Below are 23,591 nucleotides of genomic sequence, written 5' to 3'. Positions count from 1 at the left end.
AGAATGAAAGATGAATATTTATAATTATCAAAAATCTATACCCTCTTATTGACATCAAAGAGAAGGAGAGAGAGAGTCCATTAGAAAGGGAAAAAAGAGATTGGTTGAAATGCAACTAGTAAGAATATCCACTTTGATAAAATATGTGACAAGAGGCCTCATCCTACCAATTATCTACTTTTATACTCAAAAAAATCCTTTTGTCTTCCCTATTTGGGTTCATAGATGACAGGTAGCTCCTACACTTGTCATCTATGAACCCAAATAGAGAAGACAAAAAGGATTAAGAAGGTAGCTCTCTTCTTTATTGCCTGTCCTTTAAATAAAAACATTTATTAGATGGTGAGATCACTAAATAATGGAACAATCGCTCACCATCTTCAAACCTGAACAGAAATGTTTCCTTTACTAACTTCAGAATATTGGTGGTTGACAGATCTAATTCAAACAATGAGATAAAAAAAAGAAAAAAAGAAAAAGTAATTCTCCATGATTTCTTGTGATATGTACTAAGAATATATTAAATTAAGAGAAAAATATAATTTAGCTTTCCAAATTACCAGCTATTTTCATTTTAGCTCTATAATGTTTAAAAAGTGATAAAGTAGCGCTACAAACTACCAACCAGTTGCAATTTTATCATTCCGTTAGTCATTACCGTCAAATAGGATGAAAAATTTAATACTATGTCGTTTTGACAAGGTTAAGTTACTAAAATACATTTTGAAAAAAATTAAAAAAATGCCCCTCAAAACGAAAAAAAAAAAAAAAAAAACGGTGGTTAGGGGTGATTGAAAAAAATTACATTTTGAAAACCTAGAAAATTTCACAGTTTTACATCGCAAGCATAGGGCAGATTTTTAAATGTTGAACTCCGATTTTAAAGACTGAACTACAATTTTACCAAGTACTAATTGGGTTTTTAAAATTCATGTTTTCATTAACTACATTTCAAAATTACTATATCAAAGACTGAACTACAAAATTACAAATTGCATTTTTAAAAATCATACTTTTATTAATCACATTTTAAAATCTCTATTTTTTTCAATCATCATGTTTTTCTGTATTTTAATTTGGTGTATTTGTCCATTCTTCTAATATTGGTCAACTTTGTTTTTGTTTTTTTTTTAATGTTGTTATTCTTGACTCATTCGCACTTGATGTAGTAGTTTGTCATAATCATGAGTAATTTTATATAATTTGGATTAAAAGTAATAATAAGTGCATAGGCTATTCTTGATGGTGAAATAAAAGTTGCTTTTATAGCAATCTTTAGAGACAAAGTAGTTCTAATTTGTGAATATTATTCTATAATGAAACTCCCTCTTATTGGTAGCTATTAATATTATTTAAAATTGTCCTTTATTAATGAATTGGAAAAGAAAGAAAAAGAATAATAAATAGTGGGACAGCACAAAAGAAAGAAACCAGAACATTAATAGCATCCACCTTCTTTTCCAACAAAAAAAAAAAAAAAAAAAAAAAACTCCATATGCATCTACTAATCACATATAATTTCCCATTTAATCAAATTAGTCTGTCAAAACCGTCAAGTGCGTCAACGCTTTCAGGCGTTGGTGTTTGTTTTTGTCATTTCTTCGATTCCTCACCGGTTCCACTTGTTTTCTCATTCTCTTGTCTCTGTCCACTGACTGAGCTTCTTTTCAGAACTGGGTTTTTCTTTTTTGTTTTTTTTTGTTTTATATTTTATATTTTATATATTTTTTTTTAGTAAAAAACGAAAAAAAATCCTTTTGGAAGTGAGGGTTGAGACTGAGACTAATGGAGTAAGAGCTTAGAGCTAGGTAGTATGATAAAATATTGACATTCTTTTGTTGGGTTATCTTGGAAAAGAATCAGAGAGAAAGAGATTTTGTTGGGTTCTTTCTTTCTCTTCAGGGCTCTCTTTCTTTTCTTTCTTTCTTTCTCGTTTGTGTTGCTGAGTGGGGGTGTGTACCGGGGCAGTTATGGTGCGAAAACACGGATGGCAGCTACCTGCTCACACTTTTCAGGTATGTGCATTTATCAACTCTGTTTAGAAGACTTCGTTTGCTCATTTCTTCATATCTCTCTTTTTTTTTTTTTTTTTTTTTTTTTTTTTTTTTTCATTAGGGTTTGCTTAAACCACTAATTTCTTGATGTGGGTGTCTCCCTGAAATGCTACACATTTAACATATAATCCATTTTTGGTACCTGGGATTTCACTTTTTGTGTGTTGTGTAGTGCTCAATTCACGTGAATGGTACCCTGCTTTGCCCAGCATTGTTCTATGATGTTCTGAAGTATATAGTTATTTCTGAGTAATTTTGGAAGCTTTTAAGATAATCTATGAGCTATTTTGTTTCCGAAAGTCGCGGAACAAAATTATAATTTCACCTTAGTTTTTTTGTCCTTTAGAATAAATTTATCAGTTAGACCAGGGTGGACTTGGTCCTTCATTTTCTTTTATTTGTGTTTTTCAACTGTTTGCTTGTAGTGTTCATTATATCTTATTAGCCAATTTTGATTTCTGCTCTCTGAGTGGTAATTTACTCTTAGAAAAAATTGCTTTTAGGGTTTAAAGTTAAAATTGTTTGTGTCTTATCATAGTTCTTTTAATAGCATTGAAATTAACACATGCTCTGTTAATTACTACATTTTTTTGGTCACCATAACTTCCATAGTCACGATAAGAAAGTATAGAAGAGATGGACTTACTATGGACATTTTATTTAATCCAAACTTGAAGCGGATGGCAAAGAGTTTTGATTGTTTGTTGGGTGCATAAGCAGCTTCTAAGTTTGCTTGGCTTTCCAGAAGTCTCTTGGAACATGTAACAGACTCCATTTCTTCCTCATGTCTTAAACGTATCAATTTGTCTAAGATATTCTGGATGCTCTTAGTTCATTTTTCTAGCTGTAGATGTTGAATTGATGAGTATACGCAACCAATATGGCTTAATGGACTTGAACACCCTATCAGATGCACTACTTAATGCCGTTTCTGCTGGGTTTACTTCCTTCAAATGAATAGGTGCCGCAACAATTATAATTTATAGAGGCAGGGATGGGGGATTAGCAACATCCTGATGGGATTCATATGTTATATTGGGCTTTTATGTAGTTAATCAAGGTCCAATCCAGACCCACAAATCATAGAAAAAAAATTCTTGGCCACTTCCCTTGAGAACTCGCTGATGAAATTGAAATTCCTTTCTGATGCCTTTTCACATATGCTGGCCCAAAATATGAGAAGATTTATATCTTATACATAGCCCTGATTATTCAAGCCCAGAGAATGTCCTTGGCAGTTATAAGTTCCCAGCATCTTTTACAAGCATCATGTTGCTGGGTCTTATTTTGCAGATACCAAAACTTCTAGTATATTATGCTTTTGATTTTTGATAAGTAAGAACTTCCTGTATATTAGCTTGTGTAAAGAGTTTCTTTCTCTTGGAGTTTCATTGCAGACAAAGAGTTGATGCCTTGTAAATTAGGTTATGGTTATAATGTGGAAGCTGGAAAGGTGATTGGTTTTCTTTGTCTATTCCAGGATAGCAAAAGTTAAATGATCCAAATTGGTTTTTTTTTTTGGTTGCCAAAAAGACTTGGGAACTAATAACATAAGAGATGAGAAGGATTATTCTTCCTATTTATTTTATTTTATTTTATTTCTTTGCCTCTCTTAAATACCTATCTCCACATATCTTGGAATTATTCTTCCCATCACCTGCTGTTTCCTTGTTCTCTCTATATATCTCATCACTAAAAGGTAAAAAAAAAATCAGATTGCTCATCCAACTTGCTTGACAAATGCCAGATTGCCAGTTTCAAGTTACATCATTTGTCTTTTGTTTTCTTCTATTATGTCCACATGTTACTAGACAACTTAGAAATATATCAGATGCACCTCTTCTAACTTCCATTGACGGAGATTTTGCTCATTATTTTCCTATTGACTTTTCGCATTTCGCACGTTTTTATCAAATTCAAAAGTCCAAGAATGCTCCTTATATTACTTTAAGTATAAAACTGTTCATTCTAATTATTAAGGTGGAAAACCATGGAAAAGCTCACATAAACCAGGCAAACTGCCCAAAATAAGCAGGTAGTGTTAAGCTATATGGTAAGGGGGATAAGATGTGAATTGCTTGTTACTAGGTGGTGTTGCATTCGGACCCTAGATTTCAGTTTTTGTTTTGTTTTGTTTTTGTTTTTGTTTTTTGTTTCTTTTTTTTGTAGGTATTGACTGTAGACTTGAGTCCTCAATTAACCTCGATACTGTCTTGTTCCTCATGTTCCAATAATTTGTGGTTTTCTGGCCTTAAATGGTTATAGCAAGGGTCTGTGGTTTTCGTGATAGTTATTTGTGTCAATGGTTAACCGGATTGAGAAACTTTAAAGGGACTCTTTGTGGGGTGGAGTTGGTGACGAATGTAAGTTTCATTTAGTTAGTTGGTCGAAGATTTGTACTCCATTGTCCTCCGTAGTTTGGGAGTTCGAAATCTGGATTAGTTTAATTTCGCTCTTCTAGGAAAATGGTTATAACGATATGCTATTGAGAGGGAGGCTATGTGGAGGTTGGTGGTGGAAACTAAATGTGATAGCATGATGGGGGTTGGTGCTCTAAGGAGATAGTGGTGTCTTTTGGAGTGGGAGTGTGGAAATATATTAGGAGGGGGTGAGAATATATTTTTTTTTTTTATATTTGTTAGATATGAGGTGGGTAATGGATCAAAAATCAGGTTTTGACGCGGTTTATGGTGTGGGGACTAGTTCTTGAAAGTTACATTTTCAGAATTATTTAGTGTTCCGCAATGTCAACAGGTGTGTGTGGTAGATTATGTGTATTTCTCTAAAGGAAATCTTCAGTAGAATATGTCATTAAATATACTACTGGAATATTGGGAGGTCGAATTTGTAACATCTTTCTTTCATCTTTTGTACTCTATATCATGACGAGAGGAGGAAAGGATAAAATAGGTTGGATTCCCTCATGTTAAAGTAATGGTTAAGTGATTAAATTTACCTCTTCTTATCAGCTTAAGCTTTTGAGATAACTGGTAATTTAACATGGTATCAGAGCCAAAAGTCCTGAATTCGAACCTTAATTCTGTCAACTCACCCCTAATTTCAATTAAATATTCCACGTGTTGGGCCTCACCTATTTAAAAGGCAGGCCGCCCATCACGTAGTCCTCATTTTTCTAGTTTCATGGAATTTTTAGACTTTTGTTCTTCTTTTTCTTCTTGTAGAGGATCTATCATGTATACTCCCCGAGTCCTTGTGTACACAGTTGCACCCCTCTATGCTTTTTAGTGAGATTGATTTACTCATCAAAAATTGTCTCAACGGATGTTGGAGATGGTTAAGGATATGCTAGTGATTGTTATTGTTTTATCATTTGTGCTATTACTGTGTATCATAGCATTGTTGTATTATCACATGACTATTTATAATTTTTGTGGATGTTTGGGTTAATGATTCGCTTTTGAATAATTATAAAAAAAATGATTCACTGTTGAATAGCTAATTGCTTAATGTTTTGCAATTGTCCATTAACAGTGTGTATCAAGGTGGCATTTCTTATATCCATTTTGTGGACAGTGGGTTTTCATTTTTATTCTTTTTTGTTTTAACTACCCATGTATTCTAAAATATTTTCACTATTTTGGTTCTTACTTGGATAGGTTGTTGCAATTACTGTATTCTGCTTGTTAGTGGTCGCATTCTATGCTTTCCTTGCCCCTTTCCTTGGAGGCCGTATTTGGGAGTACATTCTGGTTGCCAGTTACTCTCCAGTGGTATGTGAGTTCATTTAATTTCTTTACATTAATGCTTTTTCTTTCCCCACCTTCCCCTTTCCTTGATTCAGTTTGCAGTTTACATTTTCTAAATGGATAAGTGATGCAGCCATTGAATAATACTTGCTGTCTGTAGACTGATTTTCAGTTTTGACAGTTTAAGAGCTTTTCATGTGTGGAGCCATCATGAAATGCCTAATTGAAGCAAGATCTATATGGTTTCAAAGCATAAGTGGCTTGGGGTTAAAACAGTTTTTAAATTGAGTCTGAGTTATGTGTGTTTCTATGTGCAGAGGCAGATCTGGGATTTTATGAATTCCCAGTGCATAGTTTTATCGGTAAGGCTATGTTTTGATAGGTAATCACAGAAGTTTTATAAAAAGCGTCGGCGCCGCTAAGCATACATGAAGTATAGAAAAAGGACACAAAAAGCAAGAGAAAAAAAAAAAAAAAAAAAAAAGAAAAAAAAAGAGAGAGAGCACCCGCAAAAACCCAATAACACCAAAAACCCCAAACTCCCCAGCCTGTATGTTTGGTCTAGGTTATTCAAGAAATAGTATTAGCAGTCTTTTGTTAGGTTTTATTGAGTTCTTTTGTTTACTAGTCAAATTAAAGGCTCGTTTGGTTCACGGAATGCGTATTCCTTTGGGAAAGGGAATAGTTATTACTAGGAATGGAAGAGGTTGGAATGGAATAATTATTCAAATTCTCTAGTTTGGTAGCAACACATATTTCATAATTGGAATTGAAATAAAATTACTAAAAAGCCCATTTGATTTCTAATTTTTCCAAATCTCAAATTAAAAGAAAAAAAAGGTTAAATGTGTGGTGGCCGGCCACCACAGCATGCACTAGGGGTGGCGCGGTCACCCCAACGCCATTGGGGGTGGCTAGGCCTCGTTGGTCCACCATGAGGCCCTCTGGAGGTGGCACTAGGGCCTTCTGTCAGCCACCCACGTGATTTTTATTTATTTTTAAGTTAAAAAAATAAAGAAGTTTTTTTTGAAAAACTTGTCATTCTCATAAGGAATAGCTATTCCTCATTTTTTAGAGGAATAACTATTCCTGTGTGGATGAGATTAGTCATTTCCATGGAAATAACTATTCTTAGGAATAGATCCCTACCAAACAAAAGAATGACTATTCTATGGGAATAGCAATTCCATTCTAGGGGTCCATTCCGCAAACCAAACGGGCCCTAAGAGTTCTATTCCCAATAGGTTAATTAAGGGTCATTAGCTATATAAATATGCATCATTGTACTCAAAGAATTCATCGTTGAATAATAAGAAGTGAGCATCTTGGTTTATGTAAGGCATGTGTGCCCTAGTGTGATCTCTTCCTCTTCCTCTTCTCTCTTTCTCTTGGTCACCGTTCCAATCACAGCTTAGAACAACATTCAATTTTTTCTGTTCTTTCTTCCTTTTCAACCCTAAACCATATCCCTTCTTTCACCCTTTTGAAATTCTTAAACCATAGATTTTTCTCAACCTTCTCTGATTAAAACTAACCCTTTTAATCTTATCTTTAAAACCCTAGGGAGCGTTTGGCAAAATTCTCAAAAACACTTTAGTTTTCAAACCAAAAATTACTTTTTAGACAATAGTTATCCAAACGAGTTTTTAGACGTGGCCCCCATAGAAAATAATTTGTAATAGTATCTAGCTCACGGATACCATCCAAAAGATCCTTCTTATGCTTCACTACGTAACCAAAACCCTCCTCATTCCATTTCTTCAAATCCAATTTCAAGGCTTTCAACTTGCGCACTTGCACATAACTAGGAGATCCTTGAAAACTGTAGGACATCTACCATGTTTTCACCTGCTCCACAAAGCCCTCTGACATCAACCACATATTTTCAAACTTAAAATACATACTACCCCTACTCGACACACCACAACCTAACATCAAAGGAAATGATCCGACAGGATTCTAGGGAGTTTGGTCTGAGAGGCTTCAGGAAATTGTTCTGTCTACTCCAGAGATAGAAGAAACCTATCAATTCTAGACCAAGACTGAGGATCACAATTATTATACCAAGTAAAATTCCCACCTACAAGAGGGATGTCGATGAGGCCCTGATAAAAAATGAATTCCAAAAAGTCCAACATAGCTGGGGACTGTTTGGACTCTCCTAACCTTTCACACGAATAACGAACAACATTAGAATCACCCCCAATATACCACGATACCTCCCACCAACTCATAAGACCAACCAATTCATCCCAAAATAATTTCCTCTCAACATCATCATTTGGACCATGCACCCGCAAAAGCCCATTCAAAATTATCAATAACACTTCTAAGAGAACACACAACCCAAAAATTCACCCACACAATTGTCAATCTTCTCTGCCACCCACCTATCCCATATTAACAAAATCTTTTCTGAAACCCCTCTCGACCTCATGTGTAAACAAACAATATCCGTCGTCTAATCTCTAAGAAGACCTTTAATCCTCAACCTTTTATCCCTTTTACATTCCATTATACAGTCTCAGGCTTAATAAGGAACAATTAGAAGCCCTCCCCTTTTCTTTAACCTCCCTTTATTTCATAATTAACTGAACAAACCAATCTCTTTAATTCCCGGTTACCTCTGTTAGCTTACTTAAAACTTAGATCTAGAACACTAGCGGAGTCATTCTGATGTCGACTTGCTTTGATCTCTGTAAACATAGCCATCATTTGATCCTCTCTCACATGACAGAAAAATTTCACCCTCTCAACCACCCAATTTGAAGGGACCAAATTAGGCACTCCCTGTTCCTCACCCACAGCAAGTGGATGGAATATCATTGGTTCACTTTCCTTAACCTCCTCATCAGGATAAGTCACCTTAGCCATAGAAGGATGACTCACATCCCCAAAGGAGGAAAACAAAACGTTTTCAAACTCATCTCCATTCAAACAGTTTGCTTGCTCCACCTTTAAATTCTGACTCTCTTTACACCCCTCCCCCACCTCAATCTCCAAAGGAACCAGGGGGTCGCAGAGCAACAATTCAAAAGAGGCCCTCTATCTCCTTCTCCACATCCTAACGCCTGTTGCGGAAACTGATCACCCACCTTAATTTTCTCAACGAAGTAAGAATCCACCCTTTTGTACTGAAGAACTTCCAGAAGACATTCCCACATCTAAAGATCTATTCACCTGCAAGCTTGACCCCTTATTACTAATTCCTGAACCAACATCAGAAGAGAAGCCCGAAGAACTCCCCCATATAAAAAGCCAATTCTCCTACTGTAAACTCCCTCGTCACCTTCAGCCAAGTTTCCTTTGGTTTTGTCTGTATCAGCCCAGAAATTCCAGCAGCTTCTGCTGTTTTCAGCTGAGCGGTTTCCAAACTTGAGGAGCCCCATCATCACATTCCACTTGAACTACAATACTCGCAGCAGCTTGCCAAGGTACTGTTGGAGGAGCGTCTGTCCTTCACTCTCTATTTAGCAGTTACTGTCGGTTTAACTCGCCCACCTATGTTAATGATTTGGGGGGTCTTGCTATAGCTGAACAGGAGGGGAAGATCATTTATACTGATACTAACAAGATACTTTTATTGGGCAAAGCAGATATTCTAAGCATTCCATTAGTTATGAATCAGCGTTCTAACAAAAATACTTATATGCATCAAAAAACTACGGGTTCCGCGAGGTAAATGCATCAAAAAGGGGCAAATTTTTGAAACCCCAAAGTACCCAAACTACCCCTGCTCAAAGTCTATCAACTTATAATGTCCCTTCGCTACTAGAGCATCCACATACGACCGTCGTCCATGATCCACCATCTGCGACATCAGCAGATTAGCACCATGTGCCTTGCCGAATCTGCTACTGAGAACACCCTGCGGCTCGAGATAGTTTACCACCTTCCTCATATGTACTGCATAGTTGCCCCACCCTCTACCTTCTCGGCCCTTTCGGAATGATGATGAGCAAAACGAATACCTACGTTCCCATCTTCTGACAAAAGCTCGAAAGAGTTTGCTTCGAGGTACAAATAACCCATTGCTAACAAACAAAAATTACAAATCTACAATATCCGATAACAATACCGTTGGGATGCACCCTCACGTGCTGACTACCATCCTATTTTCTGAGAAACTCTCCCTTTTAACATTTATGTTAATGAACTTTAGGATTTCAAGTACAATTTAGGTCTTTTTTTAACTAAGAATAGTATAATGAAATTGAACTTGCATAGAGTTGAATGGTAAAAAAATAAGTGTATGGTTTATGAAAGGCATGTGTGACATGATGGTATATTTCTCTGCCTCTTTCCTTATCTCTTCTTCTACTCTTTCTCTTGGCCCTGTTCACGCCACAGCTTAGGTCAACAATCAGTTACTTCTATCTTTTCCTTCTTTTTAACCACAAACCATATTCCTTATCCCACACCTTTTGAAACCCTTAAATCCTAGATTTTTCTCAACCTTTTTGACAGTAACTAACCCTTCCAAACCTACCTTCAAAAACCCACATTTGTTGCTGCCAGAAAGTCCGTGCAAGCTTTTTGCTTTTTGCAAACCTTTTTTGCAAACCTAATTCCTTATATAAACCTTAAGGACATTGATCTATAGTCATTGACCTTAAATCTCAACTTTCAGCCCTAAAACCCACCACAAAACACGTAAGATTCCTTAAAATCTGTCCTACATCAATAAGTGGATTGGGACACAATTATGGAGGATTTTGATTAATATCTCGGCTTTGGAGCAGATGGAAGTTAATTATTGATACCTGTTAACAGAATAGTCTAATGTCCTTCTGATTGAAAAAACTAATGGGTTATAACTTGACCATGCATATCTCATGTACATCATTTTATGCATCATCTCAATTATTCCCAAGGGGTAACTCAATTAGCTGGGGACCATGCCTCATGAAGTGGAGGTCACTAGTTCGAATCCCCCCTCCTTCCTCTTGTGCGGACATATCAAAAAAAAAAAAAAAAAAAGTTTCATTTTCTTCTATCAAATATAGCACTTATGTCTAATTTTGTTTCCTTGTCATGATGTTGCAGGCACTCCTTGTTTTCATTCTTTATGTTCGCTGTACCGCAATTAACCCAGCAGATCCTGGCATTATGTCTAGATTTGATCATGGGGTAACAAATAATCTCAATGCGAATCATGGGTTATCAGTGAAAGACCTGCCTAGAAAATTTGATGAAATTGCAAGCGGGGAGCATTCTTCTCCATCATCAGCTTCCAAAAGTTCTATTGCAGGGGCTAACTCTAGTAAGAAAGGCTCAGCAAGTGAAATTGGGGGAGTAAATATTCCCGCAGAACCCACAAGCCGAAAATCATGTTCTAAGTTTGGAGGAATCTTCTGTGCGTTGTTTGTACATGAAGATTGCCGTAAACAGGAAGGGGCTGCTGAGGAGCAGGGAACTGTTGAAGATGCTTTGTTCTGCACATTGTGCAATGCTGAGGTATAACATTATATTAAGTATGATGTATTTTGGCAAAGTCAATATTCATCACTACTAGCAGTGTTAGTTTGTTACATTATCCTTTAATTTCTTGTTTGACAATAATTTCGCAAATACATGTGAAATCTTTATGATCATATACTTCCCAGAAGGAAAATTACAATCACATGGTATGGGGACTCTTGAAGCTACTTGAAAAGTTATATTCCTATAGCACTCCTCTAAGAAGTGTGGTCATTTCAAGATAATGACTGATGGGCAGTGTAGAAGTTTAAGCAATCCAAATTTATATTGTCGCATTAAGCCTCTAGCTTATGTGAAACATACCACATGAACTCCAATCCTTCCGTCACACAATTGCTATCTTGCCCTAACCAAAAAAAAAACTTGCCCCACCACCACCTTTCCATCCATATCATTCTCGGTCCAGACTCACCACCAAAATGTCCATCATTGCACATTGTGCCCACACCCTAGTATCTTGTCATTTTTGGTGGTTCGATGTATGTAATGTATGTCATTGTTGGTGGTTTGATGTATGTAATGCATGCCTTTATGTCTCATGTGGGGAGAGATTCTATAACTCTTGATGGCATTGAAATGATTAATCATGTTGAAATTTTCTTTTAGTCTCTTCCCTCTTTAATTCTGGATTTTGTAATTTTAGGTAATAATTACAGTCATCGTCTCTGATTTACTGTCCGTGTATGCAGGCAATGCCCATTCTTACATTTTAGTATACCCTTTTACACTTAAAAGGAAACGATTTGAATTTGGGACTCAAATTGTATATAGTGCATTTTGATAAACATGAAGAATTGATGATATTTAAGATAAATTTAGAATATTTTAAGCAGGGTAGTAATGTAATTGCTTAAATGTTCCATGTACGACTGGGTTTCATGGTTTAAACATGCATTACAGTTCATGGATTGTAAGAACATGGCTGCACCTTCTTGTGCGTATTTAAATGATATATGGTTATCATATAGATATATGTAACAAACTTCACCTTCTGATATAATAATATGAATTGCAAAAGCCTATAATGGGTTGACTTTTGTCAATTCTCACGAGCTTTGCCCCTTTTTTTTTAATAAGTAATCGAGATATTAGTAAAAGCGTAAGGCGTTCCCCCATGTACACAAGAAGTATACAAGAGAAGCCATCTAACTAGTGGGGGCAAAAAGAACAAGAAAATCATGGTAACTAATTACCACAAGAGAAATAGAAGCAGTTATCTAAAGATACAAAGTGTTGAAAAATAAAGACTTGAGCCTCGTTTGGTACGCAAAATCGGTATTCTATTAGGAAATGAATAGTTATTACTGGGAATAGAGAATGGTAGAATGAAATAGTTATTCCTATTCCTTAGTTTGGTGACAAGAGATATGTCCTAATTGGAATTTAACCGAAATTGGAGAGGGTGGCGATTGTTCTCTAAGCATATTAAATTTGATCCAGGAGATGGGTCTCATATAAGATTTTGGGATGATGTTTGGTGTGGAGATATGACTCTGAAGGAATCTTTCTCAGGCCTTCACAATATAGCTAATGCAAAAGATGCGTCCATCGCCGACAATTTGGAGCTTACGGGTGGAACCCGCCAATGGTGTTAGTTTCTTTCGTTCGGTTCACGATTGGGAATTGGAAGTGTTAGCCTCGTTCTATACTCTGTTATATTCCCAGAGAATGAGAAAGGAAGGGGAGGATAGAATTTGGTGGATCCCGTCTAGAAAAGGGAAGTTTGATGTTAGATCTTTCTATAATGTCTTGGTAAACAAAGAGGCTGATCCTTTTCCTTGGAAGAGTATTTGGCGTACCAAGGCACCTTCGAGAGTGGCTTTCCTTACTTGGACGGCGGTGCTAGGGAAGATTCTTACTCTTGATAATCTCAGAAAAAAGAATTTTATCATGATCAATAGATGTTGTTTGTGCAAAAATGATGGGGAGTCTATTGATCATTTGTTCCTTCACTGTGAGATCGCTCGATCCTTATGGTATGCTATCTTCAGTCGATTTGGATTGTCTTGGGTCATGCCTGAGAGGGTGGAGGGATTATTTGCTTGTTGGTGGTCAAGAGGTCGTTCCAGGAGTGGCGTTGTTTGGAAAATGGTTCCTTAATGCATTGTGTGGTGCCTATGGTCAGAAAGGAATGAGAGATGCTTTCAGGATTCTGAGCGATCCTTGGAGGAACTCACGGCCTTCTTTTTCCATACCCTCTACACATGGACAGCGGCTTGTCTCGCTCCTTTAGTTGTTAGCTTTCTTGATTTTCTTGTTCTTTTCTCTTCTTCTAGTTAGACGTTTCCCTTGTATACTTCCTGTGTACTAGGGTTGCGCCCCTCTGTGCTTTTGATATAAAATATTACTTATCAAAAAAAAAAATTTAACCGAAATTATTAAAAAAACCTACATGATTTCTTATTTTACTAAAATTCAAATTTTTTTTGAAAAGAAAACGTTGAATTATGTGGGCCAGCCCATAGAAGAATTTATGCTTGGCCACCCCTAAATTCACCGAGGGTGGTCACATCACCCCCACTAGGTTTTTTTTTTTGGGAGGGGGACATTTTCAATTTTTTTTTTGGTTTTAGGTTTCAAAGAATTATTATTATTATTATTATTTTTGAAAAACGTTGTCTATTCTTTCAGGAATAGCTATTCCTCTAATTTTTTTAGAGGAATAGGTATTACTTTTCATAAGGGAATAGTTATTGTCATTCCCATGGGAATAATTATTATTATTATTTTTTTTGATAAGTAATGTATATTAAAACGCGTAGAGGGGTGCAACTCAAGTACACATAAAGTATACAAATGGAATCCCTACTAAGTAGAAAAGGAAGCACATAACTCTAAGAAATCAGAATACGTATACACATGTGAATGAGACCAAGTCACTCTCCATGAAAACATAGTGTGTAGTGCCAAATAAAAGAATGGCTATTCCATAGGATCAACCATTCCGTTCGAATGGTCTGTTATGCGAACCAAACGGGCCCTCTATCTCCTCCAAGGTCATCTCGCGGTCCTCAAAACTTCTATCATTCTTTTCCTTCCATAGATACCACAGAAGGCACGAAGACACCATCTTCCACACCACAACACTCCTGAGTGTTGTCAGCGGTCTACCAACAAGCATACAAATCAAATGCTCGTCTGGGCATAACCCAAGACAACTCAAATCAACTGAGAAAAACATTCCAAATGGCACAAGCAACCTCACAATGAAGAAGAAGATGGTCCACAGACTCCCCATCCTTTTTGCACATACAACACTTATCAAACACATTGACGTGCTTCTTTTGAAAATTGTCCATGTAAAAATCTTTCTTAGGGCCACCGATCACACAAAAAAAGACACTCTCAACGGAGTCTTAGTACGCTAAACACCTTTTCAAGGGAAAAAGACACAATCATGACAATCCATGACACTGTAGAAAGATTTAACACCAAACAAACCCTCTTTGGGAGAGACCCATGACAGCTTGTCCTCCCCTTCCTATCTCACTCTCGCTAAATTCAACACCTTGAAGAAATGCAAAACCAAATGTGTAAGGGCATGAGCTTTCCCTTAACTTGGAGGATTCAAGAAATGCAAAACCAAAACGTGTAATGTCATCAGGTGGACCATTTTAATATGACCCCCCTGGTTAAAAGGTTAAAATTCAGTCCAAAGCTCATCCAAGTGTTTGCATGCTCCTGTGAAGTTGACAAGTTGTTTCAGTCAATCTGACTAAAGGAATTGAGACTACCTAACTTTGACTGCTACATATACTCTCACTAAGATAGTAATTCCATTGAAAGTTTGATGCTGAATCCATGACAACTTCTCTTTATATTGGTTAGACATCTGCATTTAACATGAAAACTCTCTGGAAGATCTTTCCCAAACTGTGTGAAAAGAACCTTGGAAAATTATTTACACAAAAACTGACAGTACTGTTCCTTTCAGCTCCAGTGGAATAGCTAAGTACTGTGCTGAGGTGATTTTAAAGTTCATCTCTGGTTGCCTATCTGTAAGAGTTGTTTGGAAAATGCTAATGATTATGGGGTGGCGTATTATGATAATGTTATGCAAAGTAAAGGTTTTGGGAATATATATGTGACACTGGAGTAGGGTATGTCTTCTTCAGTGAACTTTGATGTCGTTTTAGTGGGTTATCTTAATGCTACTTTAGTGCATTTATTGGTATGCTGTCTTCATTGGTCCCTTAATTATTTCTTACTTCCAGTAAGGGGAATTCCTAGGCCTCGGGCATTTAAAACCTTTTCATGTAGATGGTTATGCAGTATCTTGCCTCATGAAATGGCAATTGCTTGAGTCCACAAGCCTTATTTTTCCACACTACCAATGTTTCTTTTTCCTAATTTTGGTTAAACTTACTGTACATTCTGATCTTCTTGTTAGAATAGTAATCAAATAATTAAATTTACCACTTCCATTAGCTTAAGTTTTAAGGATATTTTGTTTTTTATTATAGTATTAAACTAATGGTCTTGAGTTTGAACTCTATCTCCATATTGTACCTCCCACTGAACTTAAATATTCAACACACTGGATCCCACTTATTGAGGGGGAGTCTAGGTCCACACGTGAAGGGGAGCAAAAATTTTAATTAGATGATTAAAGTTACTATTCTTTATTAGCTTAAGCTTTTAAGAAAAGTAGTAATCTATTGGTTCTAAAATTAATAACCCCAGTATTTTTGTTTTTATCCTCAACAGATTTGGTAGGTCACCATGCTATTTGATATAAAAAAATGATTCTTATATGATTCTGAAGTCTGGTTTGTCATGTCATATATGATATATGTACCAATCTTTCTTGTACCTGCGTGCTACCAAGGACCCCACATCTGCGGAAATTCTTTTGGGATAGATTTCTCCTGAAATTAGATCCAATCTCTTTGTTTCTGGCCAGGGTAAACACACGACAAGCTCTGGTGCAAAATAAGCACATGGCTGTTTCTCCAAGAATTGGCTGTATGCGGTTTGGAGCGTTTGAGGAAACAAATCTTTATAATCTGGTTTTGTTTATTAACCATAGATGCTTTCATGTTGCAGGTTCGCAAATTCAGCAAACATTGTAGAAGTTGTGACAAATGTGTGGATGGTTTTGATCATCACTGCCGGGTATATCTTCATATTGCTCGAAGTGCTCTGTACAAGCACGTCTTATAACTGTAATCTGTTAATTTTTTTTAGACTAACATCTATTTATTGTATGGCTGCAGTGGCTTAACAATTGTGTGGGGCACAAAAATTATGTGACTTTTATTGCTCTCATGGCCATTAGTCTTGTTTGGGTATGTATTGCACTTTATTAACCATTTGGAAGGAAGACATTTTTTTGGCCACTAATGACCCCCAATCCCTTTCTGTGGTTCAGCTCGTTTTTGAATCGGGAGTTGGTACTGCTGTTCTAGTGCGTTGCTTTGTTAACAAGAAAAGCATGGAGACTGAAATTATTGATAGACTTGGAAATGGTTTCACTCGTCCCCCATTTGCAACAGTTGTGGTACACTTATCAAACATGCTATGGACCAAATATAATCTATTTGTTTGTTCTCTTGCAGTTCGAATATATCACTTCAGCAAGAATCCTTATGCTAACACTAGATCTCGTTTATGTAGGCTGTATGTACTGCAGTTTCCATGCTGGCATGTATACCTTTGGGTGAACTATTCTTTTTCCACATAATTTTGATAAGAAAGGTTAGTGGCCGAGAGGTTTTCTGTATTATGTTTGTCTTCCAGGGTACTCTTATTAGTCATAAGAACTTGGAGAAAGAGATTTTAATATTTGGAAATAACTATAATTGGGGTCAGAATGCTAGTTGTAAGTTTTCTTCCATTTTAGCTATTAACCAATTGTAGAATAGAGAGCATAGGCAAGTATTGGCTAAGAGAGAGAATTTCTTTAGCTATATAAATGTTTTCCTTATCCTTCTGTTTTTTTGGTTGAATTAGGGTATTACAACCTATGAATTTGTTGTGGCAATGAGAGCCATGAGTGAGGCACATGCAGGAGCATCTGTTGACGAGGAACTGCCTAATATAATGTACTCCCCATCAGGCTCTGCTACAACTGCTTTGAGTGGTGGTAGTTCCTTGGGTCTGCAATACAAGGGGGCATGGTGTACCCCTCCCAGGGTATTTGTGGACTATCAGGTACTTACTACTTTATTTTTTGAGTTCCGACAAGAAAGGATCCAATCAAATTGAATTATTTAGGCTCCCAATATATACTTTTGACCTATAGTTTACAAAATTTCGTCCCTAGATTATTGAACAAAAGATAAAATCACTGATCGTGGGTGGAACAGTTTGATTGCTCAGCCCTGCTGGATATCATCTGATGTTATAGGAAAAAAATAAATAAATAACAAGGAAAAAAAAAAAAGAAAAAGAAAAGGAAAAAGGAAGAAGTTTTTCCTGACTTAATAATTCACATGGAAGCGCTGAAGTGAAAAGGAAACCAAAATGATAGCAGTTTTGGCATCCATCTCCTCACACTGGTCATTGTTCATCTTCTAGGGTTTTTTTTGCCTCTCTTAATAAGGCCTTGTAAGCACCTGGTTAAATTAGAAGATCTTTCATTCTTGAGGGGGAAGTTGTTCTTGCTATTGAACTTTTTTTCTTCATGCTTGTTACTTGCCATATTTACCATAATTGTCGGTTTGAACATCAAATATTGGCTCTAACACCACTTGTGCAATATATCACGACTACAGCAAATAACACATAACAACCATACACGAGAACATAAGAATTTATGTGGTTCCTTTGATGTGAGGTACGCCCATGGAATCAGGCGACTAAATCTTAATCTCAGCCAAAACAAAGAGAATTTTTTCTTTACACAATTCTTGAGTATGAGAAAGGAAGGAGATTGCAACTCATGACAGTAAACTCTTCATGTGCAGCAACTGAAAACTCTCTTTTTGGGGAAATTATCCTTTTCCCCTATGAATTACCGCTCGATTACCATATACCCTCACCAACTGCTAATTTTACATTACGATCCCATCAAACTACCATTTCGTTACCAAAACCCCCCTTTTGTCAGTCAAGGTCGTCAAGTCGGACAGTCAACCCATCACGTGCGTGAACAATACCTATGCCGTGAACAGTGTCGTGAACAGTACGGTTGACCGTTCAACTTAACGGCCTTGACTGACGGAATGAGGGGTTTTGGTAACGAAATGGTTGTTTGATAGGGTCGTAATGTAAAGTTGGTAGTTGATGGGAGAAATGGTGGTAGTTCATGGGGGGAAAGGATAATTTCCCCTCTTTTTCTTACTCACGTGGCTTCTCTTCACGTTCATAAACTCTCTTTGTGCAGCACCTCTAGAAGATAAGACCTTTGGCTGCACTTTTCTATGTCTGAAAACTTTCTTCATTGTGCACTCCACAAAAACTATACTCATGCGGCGCTACCAATGGAGAAGAAAAAGGGCTCTCTTTTCACACACTCACCAAAAGAGACATAAATTGGTTGTCTCTAGGTTGACAAGGGGACATAAGTACAACTATGTCTTCCGGAGTCTGATAGCTTATGTTGGTTAGGTAATGTGGTTGTAAAAAAAAAAAAAGTAGTGCATTATTCCCACCACAAGAGAAGAAAGCTCACATGGCTCCCTTTAAATTCAAGCCACAAGTCAACAATATCTATCGTACTTTGGTTTCTTAATGTTCAAGATGGGGTATACAAATAAATTTTTCTGTTGATTGTTATATTCTCACAGTTCCCAAGACTTATTTTTGTTCCCTTTAGAATCATGACCTCGTGACCATGCATGTAAAAGTGGGTGCAAGAACCAACTGCAATTAGCTCGCATTTTATGTTTTAGGTTCTTCTTTTCTTTGCAAAAGAAATCATCAGTGTTTCATGCTAGAAAGAAGCCTCTTTCCTAATCAGTGGGTACTTGTTTTAAACATGGCTATAATAGGATGAAGTTGTACCTCAGTTGGAGCCGGGAATGGTTCCATCGACTGTCGATCCAGATGCAACTGGAATTTCAGAAAGAGGGCAAAGGGTACCCAAAAGGCCTGTCCGTATTAGTGCTTGGAGGCTTGCAAAGTTGGATTCTAATGAAGCAATGAGAGCCGCTGCGAAAGCCAGGGCATCATCCTCTGTTCTTCGGCCAGTTGATAGCCGTCGTTCACAAGATCCTGAATTAAGCTCCAGTGGCAACATGAGCATCAGAAGTAGTGTGAGCATTGACACAGTAGCAAACAAAGAGATGAAGAACGATCAGAGATTATCTCCCTTGAGAAACTCTTTTGCACCAAGCCAAGGTAGCCGGGATGAATACGAAACTGGGACTCAAAGTGTGAGCAGCTTCAGCAGTCCAAGCCATGTTCATGAGGCGGTCACACTTAGCCCTCTACCACAAAGTCATGGTTTGGGTCGTTTTAGTGCAGCTGCCCCTTTCCCAGGCCTAGTTCATGATCGTCCATTAACTTCCAAGGCAGCTTTTCCAAATGTGAACGCCTCGACATCCCATACTTTGGGCTTCGATGAAAAGATCACGCACAAGGGAGGTACTGATCCTATACTGCTTTCTGCTCCAGCTACTTCTCTTCTTCGAGACGTTAAACGGACATCTGTTGTTTGGGACCAAGAAGCTGGAAGATATGTATCGGTTCCTGTATCAGCTTTAGAAGCTAGAAACAGATCATCCATGCAAATAGGATTGCCAAGCTCTACTGCAGAAACAAGCACTTATAGCAGCAGGCCAGTTTTTCCACCACATGAGCCTTCATCTTCTGCTGCAAAGGCTCCAGTTCCACAAGCAGAAAAGCTGATGTACACAGGAGACTCAATTTTCTTTGGGGGTCCGCTTTTGAGTGTACCATTGAGGGATAGTTTGAAGAACGAACGGGGTTCGGGTTCTAGAGAGGGTCAAGAGAGAGTGACCCTTAATTTGCCTCGGGAGTCAAGATTTAAAAGGGATTCAGCATCAAACCAGCTTCCTGTGTTTGTCCCAGCCCCATCTGGCTCTGGTTTCAAGTAGCTTTAAGCTTATGATTGAACTTCTAACAAAGTGTATGTATGATTTTCTTCGAGTTAGGCGGGTTGGGTGATGCTCCAGCTCTTTCTCAATTGAATTTTGGGCTTTTTAGTGAAGTCTTTCTTATTTTAGGGTTTGTAAATAAGGCAATCTCCCTGGACATTGTGACCAAAGAATCTGACTCAATTCCTTCATGGACAACGTTTAGAAAATTTGATCGAGATTTATTTATTTTCCAATTTGCAGTGTTTACAGCCCTGGTTTTACTTGCTAATAAATTTATCATTTTTTTGAATGACTTGACCTGGGATGTTTCCTGTAGTTATAGAAATTGGGAGGTACATGGCTTATGAAAACCTACCATAAATAGTCATGTATTGATACTCCCAGATAAAAATGTCATGAGCTTTTGGGATTATTGCAACATTTTTAGGGATTTTTCTTGGCTAAAATTCTGCCCTATTATGCTTTAATATAATTTAAGTTTTGAAACATTAAAATGGTATAGAAAGTCATGTTTCCTCGTACAAATGATTTAAAAGAAGAACGGCTACATTACATTCTTAGGGTAAAAGAAGAACGGCTAACCACCAAGAAATTAGGGAGTTTCTTACCACTAGTCCTTGTAATAATGCAATTTCCTCTTCGTGTAAAAGGAACAGAAAATGCAGCGTTTTCCTTGTTAATGGTGGTGTGCGTTTTGGCTGAAGTAAATAATAGGCTAGAAGCTAGAATGGGATAAGGCCTTTTCTGTTGTACAAATTAATTAGATTATTGTAATTGTGTTATTTGTTTTTAATTGTTGGGCTGAGCCTCCTATAAAATAGCTCATTTGTGATTGCTGAATCGATTCGAGAGAGCGCCTAAGGTTTTTCTGTCTAGGCCTTTCATGTTATTGGTTCTCTATAGATAATAAATACTATTATAATCACGCTTAGGTAGAAAACGTTACTCCAATCGCCTTCTCGAGGTCTCTCTATCTAGGCACCTCTAGTTATTAGTTTTTAACGGATGAGTGTTACTATAATTACGCTTAGGTTAGAAAGTCATTCCAGTCGCCCTCTCCTATCTTTTTTTTACCAGAAAATAAAATGAGTAAATAAATAAATAAAGAACAAAAAGAGTCATTTGTCTATGTAATCTTACTATCTATAAAAGGTGAGAGTTAAAACAAAAGATGGTTGTAAGAACAAAGCAGAACCTAGGTGGCACGTTGGGACAAAAAAATATTACATTAGAATCTTGGAACCTTGTGGAGGCGAAACGGGCTGGTATGATTTGGACCACCCAGCTCCGGAACTTCCTGGATCGACCTAGATAGGCGCGAGCGCCGACCGCCACCGCAATTGCTACTCCGGCGACAATGCCGTGAGCGATCCATGCTTTGGCGTTGTTGTTCGAAGACCCGGAAGAAGATGATCATGATGAAGAAACTGACATGGGGTTCATGCCGTTGATTTCTTTCTGTGTTTCCTTGTCATGTTATCATGTGAAGGTTTTTTCCGGTGAAAATGGAGAGATCAAAGACTGCTGATTGATTTTGCTTGATCACCGTGCACACCTTTGTTAGTTAATCTACTCAGTGAAGTAGGTTATCAAATCCTTCCAACTTCCAAGTTCTAAGTTCAGAAAAAATTAAAAAAAGCATGTCGAATTTTATTCTTATAATATAATATATGCATGAACTCCTGGTATTTTCTATATAATATAATATAATATCCTTTTTGATGACTTCACTTCTAGTGCGGCTATTGGGATAAACATTTTTTTTTTTTTTCTAATTTAAAAGGAGGGAGAGAGATCCAATCGTAACTATTTTATCCGAACGTGACCATAATAGTATACCATTAGGAGATGCACGGGAGATCCTAGACAATGAAAATCACATACGTTTTTTCAAGTCCAATTGAACTATAGTCTGATTCTGTCTCATGAGGACATCAATGTGATTCAAGGCAACTAATATTAATAAGATTAAAAATTCTTATTTCAATCAGCATATATTACTTTGCTGAATTAGATCTTAATTAATGATAAATAGAAATGTGTTTGAAAAAAACAAGGCAATTAATTCCTGCCACATACCACATTATTAATTTCAACTATATATATATCCTCGTTTTATGAAAACCAATTAACTCCGACGTCCTCGACGGCTGCTGGAGGAACATCTTCCATCACTTTCTCTTGGCCTTTGGGGTAATAAATCCCTGTTCTCTCATGGGGAACCCACACATGATTACAATCACCATCTCCAATATCATGGCTCTTCTTCTTCACTACTTCCTCTCCTTCGAATTTCATGTCCTCACGTATCATGTCTGGAGATGAGCTTTTCTTATGGAATGTTTTCCTCCCCATTAGCCTAGTTCATTATACAAGCAGAAGTAAGAGTTAGAGTAATGTTATTTAGTAGACTGTTATATAACTTAATGATGTGACAGTAAAAATTAGCCTTTGAATTGATACTTATAAAAAATGATGAAAGAAATTAACTAATTAAGAAGAAGAGAGGCCTTACTTGGAAAACATGGAGTTGGTGGTATGCGTTCCTCTAACAAATGACCCTGACATGTCTCGCTATCTATCTATCCAAAAGATGGAAGATAGGAGGAGGATATAACAACTATATATATATATATATATATATATATATATATATATAGCTTTGTTATATATAAATGCAAAGGGATTGGATAGGATAGGAGGATATAAAAAGCTACCCATTTTGCTCTTTCCAATGAAGCATTTGAAATTAGTTATATGCATCCGTCGTTTTCTGTTTAAAAGTAGTTTCTACATCATGAAGATGCTTATGGGCCTAGACTTGCTCGGCCCTTTAATTAATGCTTCGCTGAAATATTTTGCCAAACGTTTGTGCATTATCGATTGAACACATCAGCAAAAGCAAAATATATATATATAGAAAAGGAAAATGAAACTTTCACTACGTGTCCTTATCTTCTACTCTTACAAATCCCATACTTTTTGTTTTGTTTTTGTTTTTTTTTTTGTTTTGTGATTACAAATCACATACTCAAACGGTCAAACCTTCTGCCGGACAATTAAATCAAACCAACCTAAACAAAATCTCTCTCTTACAATCCCATATTACATGTCTTGCTCTCATCAGTTGTATGTACGAGTATCCCACTACACGGGTAATCTTGGAAAAATATTTGGTGTTAATATTTTGTCTATAATTTTTTGGAAAAACTACCTTTTGCTCATGAAATATAATGTCTTGGTACTTTTCTTCCATGAACTTCCAACTGTATTACTTTGCCCCATGAACTACCATTTTGTGCCTAAAACCTCATTCTATTAGTCAAAACCATTAACTCAGACGG

At 36.9% G+C, this 23,591-nt stretch overlaps 2 protein-coding genes across 4 annotated transcripts; one reads left to right on the top strand and one right to left on the bottom strand.

Annotated features, from left to right (window-relative positions):
- Positions 1–1,529: 1,529 nt before the first annotated feature.
- On the top strand, positions 1,530–20,493 carry LOC132180829 (probable protein S-acyltransferase 19). 3 transcript variants are annotated; one of them, XM_059593798.1, is made up of 9 exons: positions 1,530–2,015; positions 5,672–5,785; positions 10,808–11,218; positions 16,289–16,357; positions 16,459–16,530; positions 16,614–16,742; positions 16,859–16,939; positions 17,195–17,395; positions 19,177–20,493. In XM_059593798.1, exons 1-9 carry the CDS (start codon positions 1,971–1,973, stop codon positions 20,242–20,244), a joined length of 2,190 nt encoding a protein of 729 aa, XP_059449781.1. In that variant the 5' UTR covers positions 1,530–1,970; the 3' UTR covers positions 20,245–20,493. The 3 variants fall into 3 exon arrangements, with proteins under 3 accessions (XP_059449781.1, XP_059449783.1, XP_059449782.1); XM_059593800.1 differs by having other exon boundaries at positions 5,672–5,789; XM_059593799.1 differs by lacking the exons at positions 1,530–2,015; positions 5,672–5,785 and adding an exon at positions 5,912–6,123.
- A 1,868-nt stretch (positions 20,494–22,361) lies between these two features.
- Positions 22,362–22,836, bottom strand: LOC132180337 (uncharacterized). The gene is made up of 2 exons (XM_059593134.1): positions 22,763–22,836; positions 22,362–22,606 (listed from the first exon to the last, which is right to left on the bottom strand). The coding sequence occupies exons 1-2, from the start codon at positions 22,813–22,815 to the stop codon at positions 22,363–22,365; spliced, it is 297 nt and encodes a 98-aa protein (XP_059449117.1). The 5' UTR covers positions 22,816–22,836; the 3' UTR covers position 22,362.
- Between the last annotated feature and the right edge of the window lie 755 nt (positions 22,837–23,591).

The sequence above is a fragment of the Corylus avellana genome, chromosome ca5 (assembly GCF_901000735.1).
Source record: "Corylus avellana chromosome ca5, CavTom2PMs-1.0".
In the NCBI taxonomy this organism is placed as follows: domain Eukaryota; kingdom Viridiplantae; phylum Streptophyta; class Magnoliopsida; order Fagales; family Betulaceae; genus Corylus; species Corylus avellana.
Note: the sequence above shows the minus strand (reverse complement) of the source record. Positions and strands in the feature narration are given on the sequence as shown.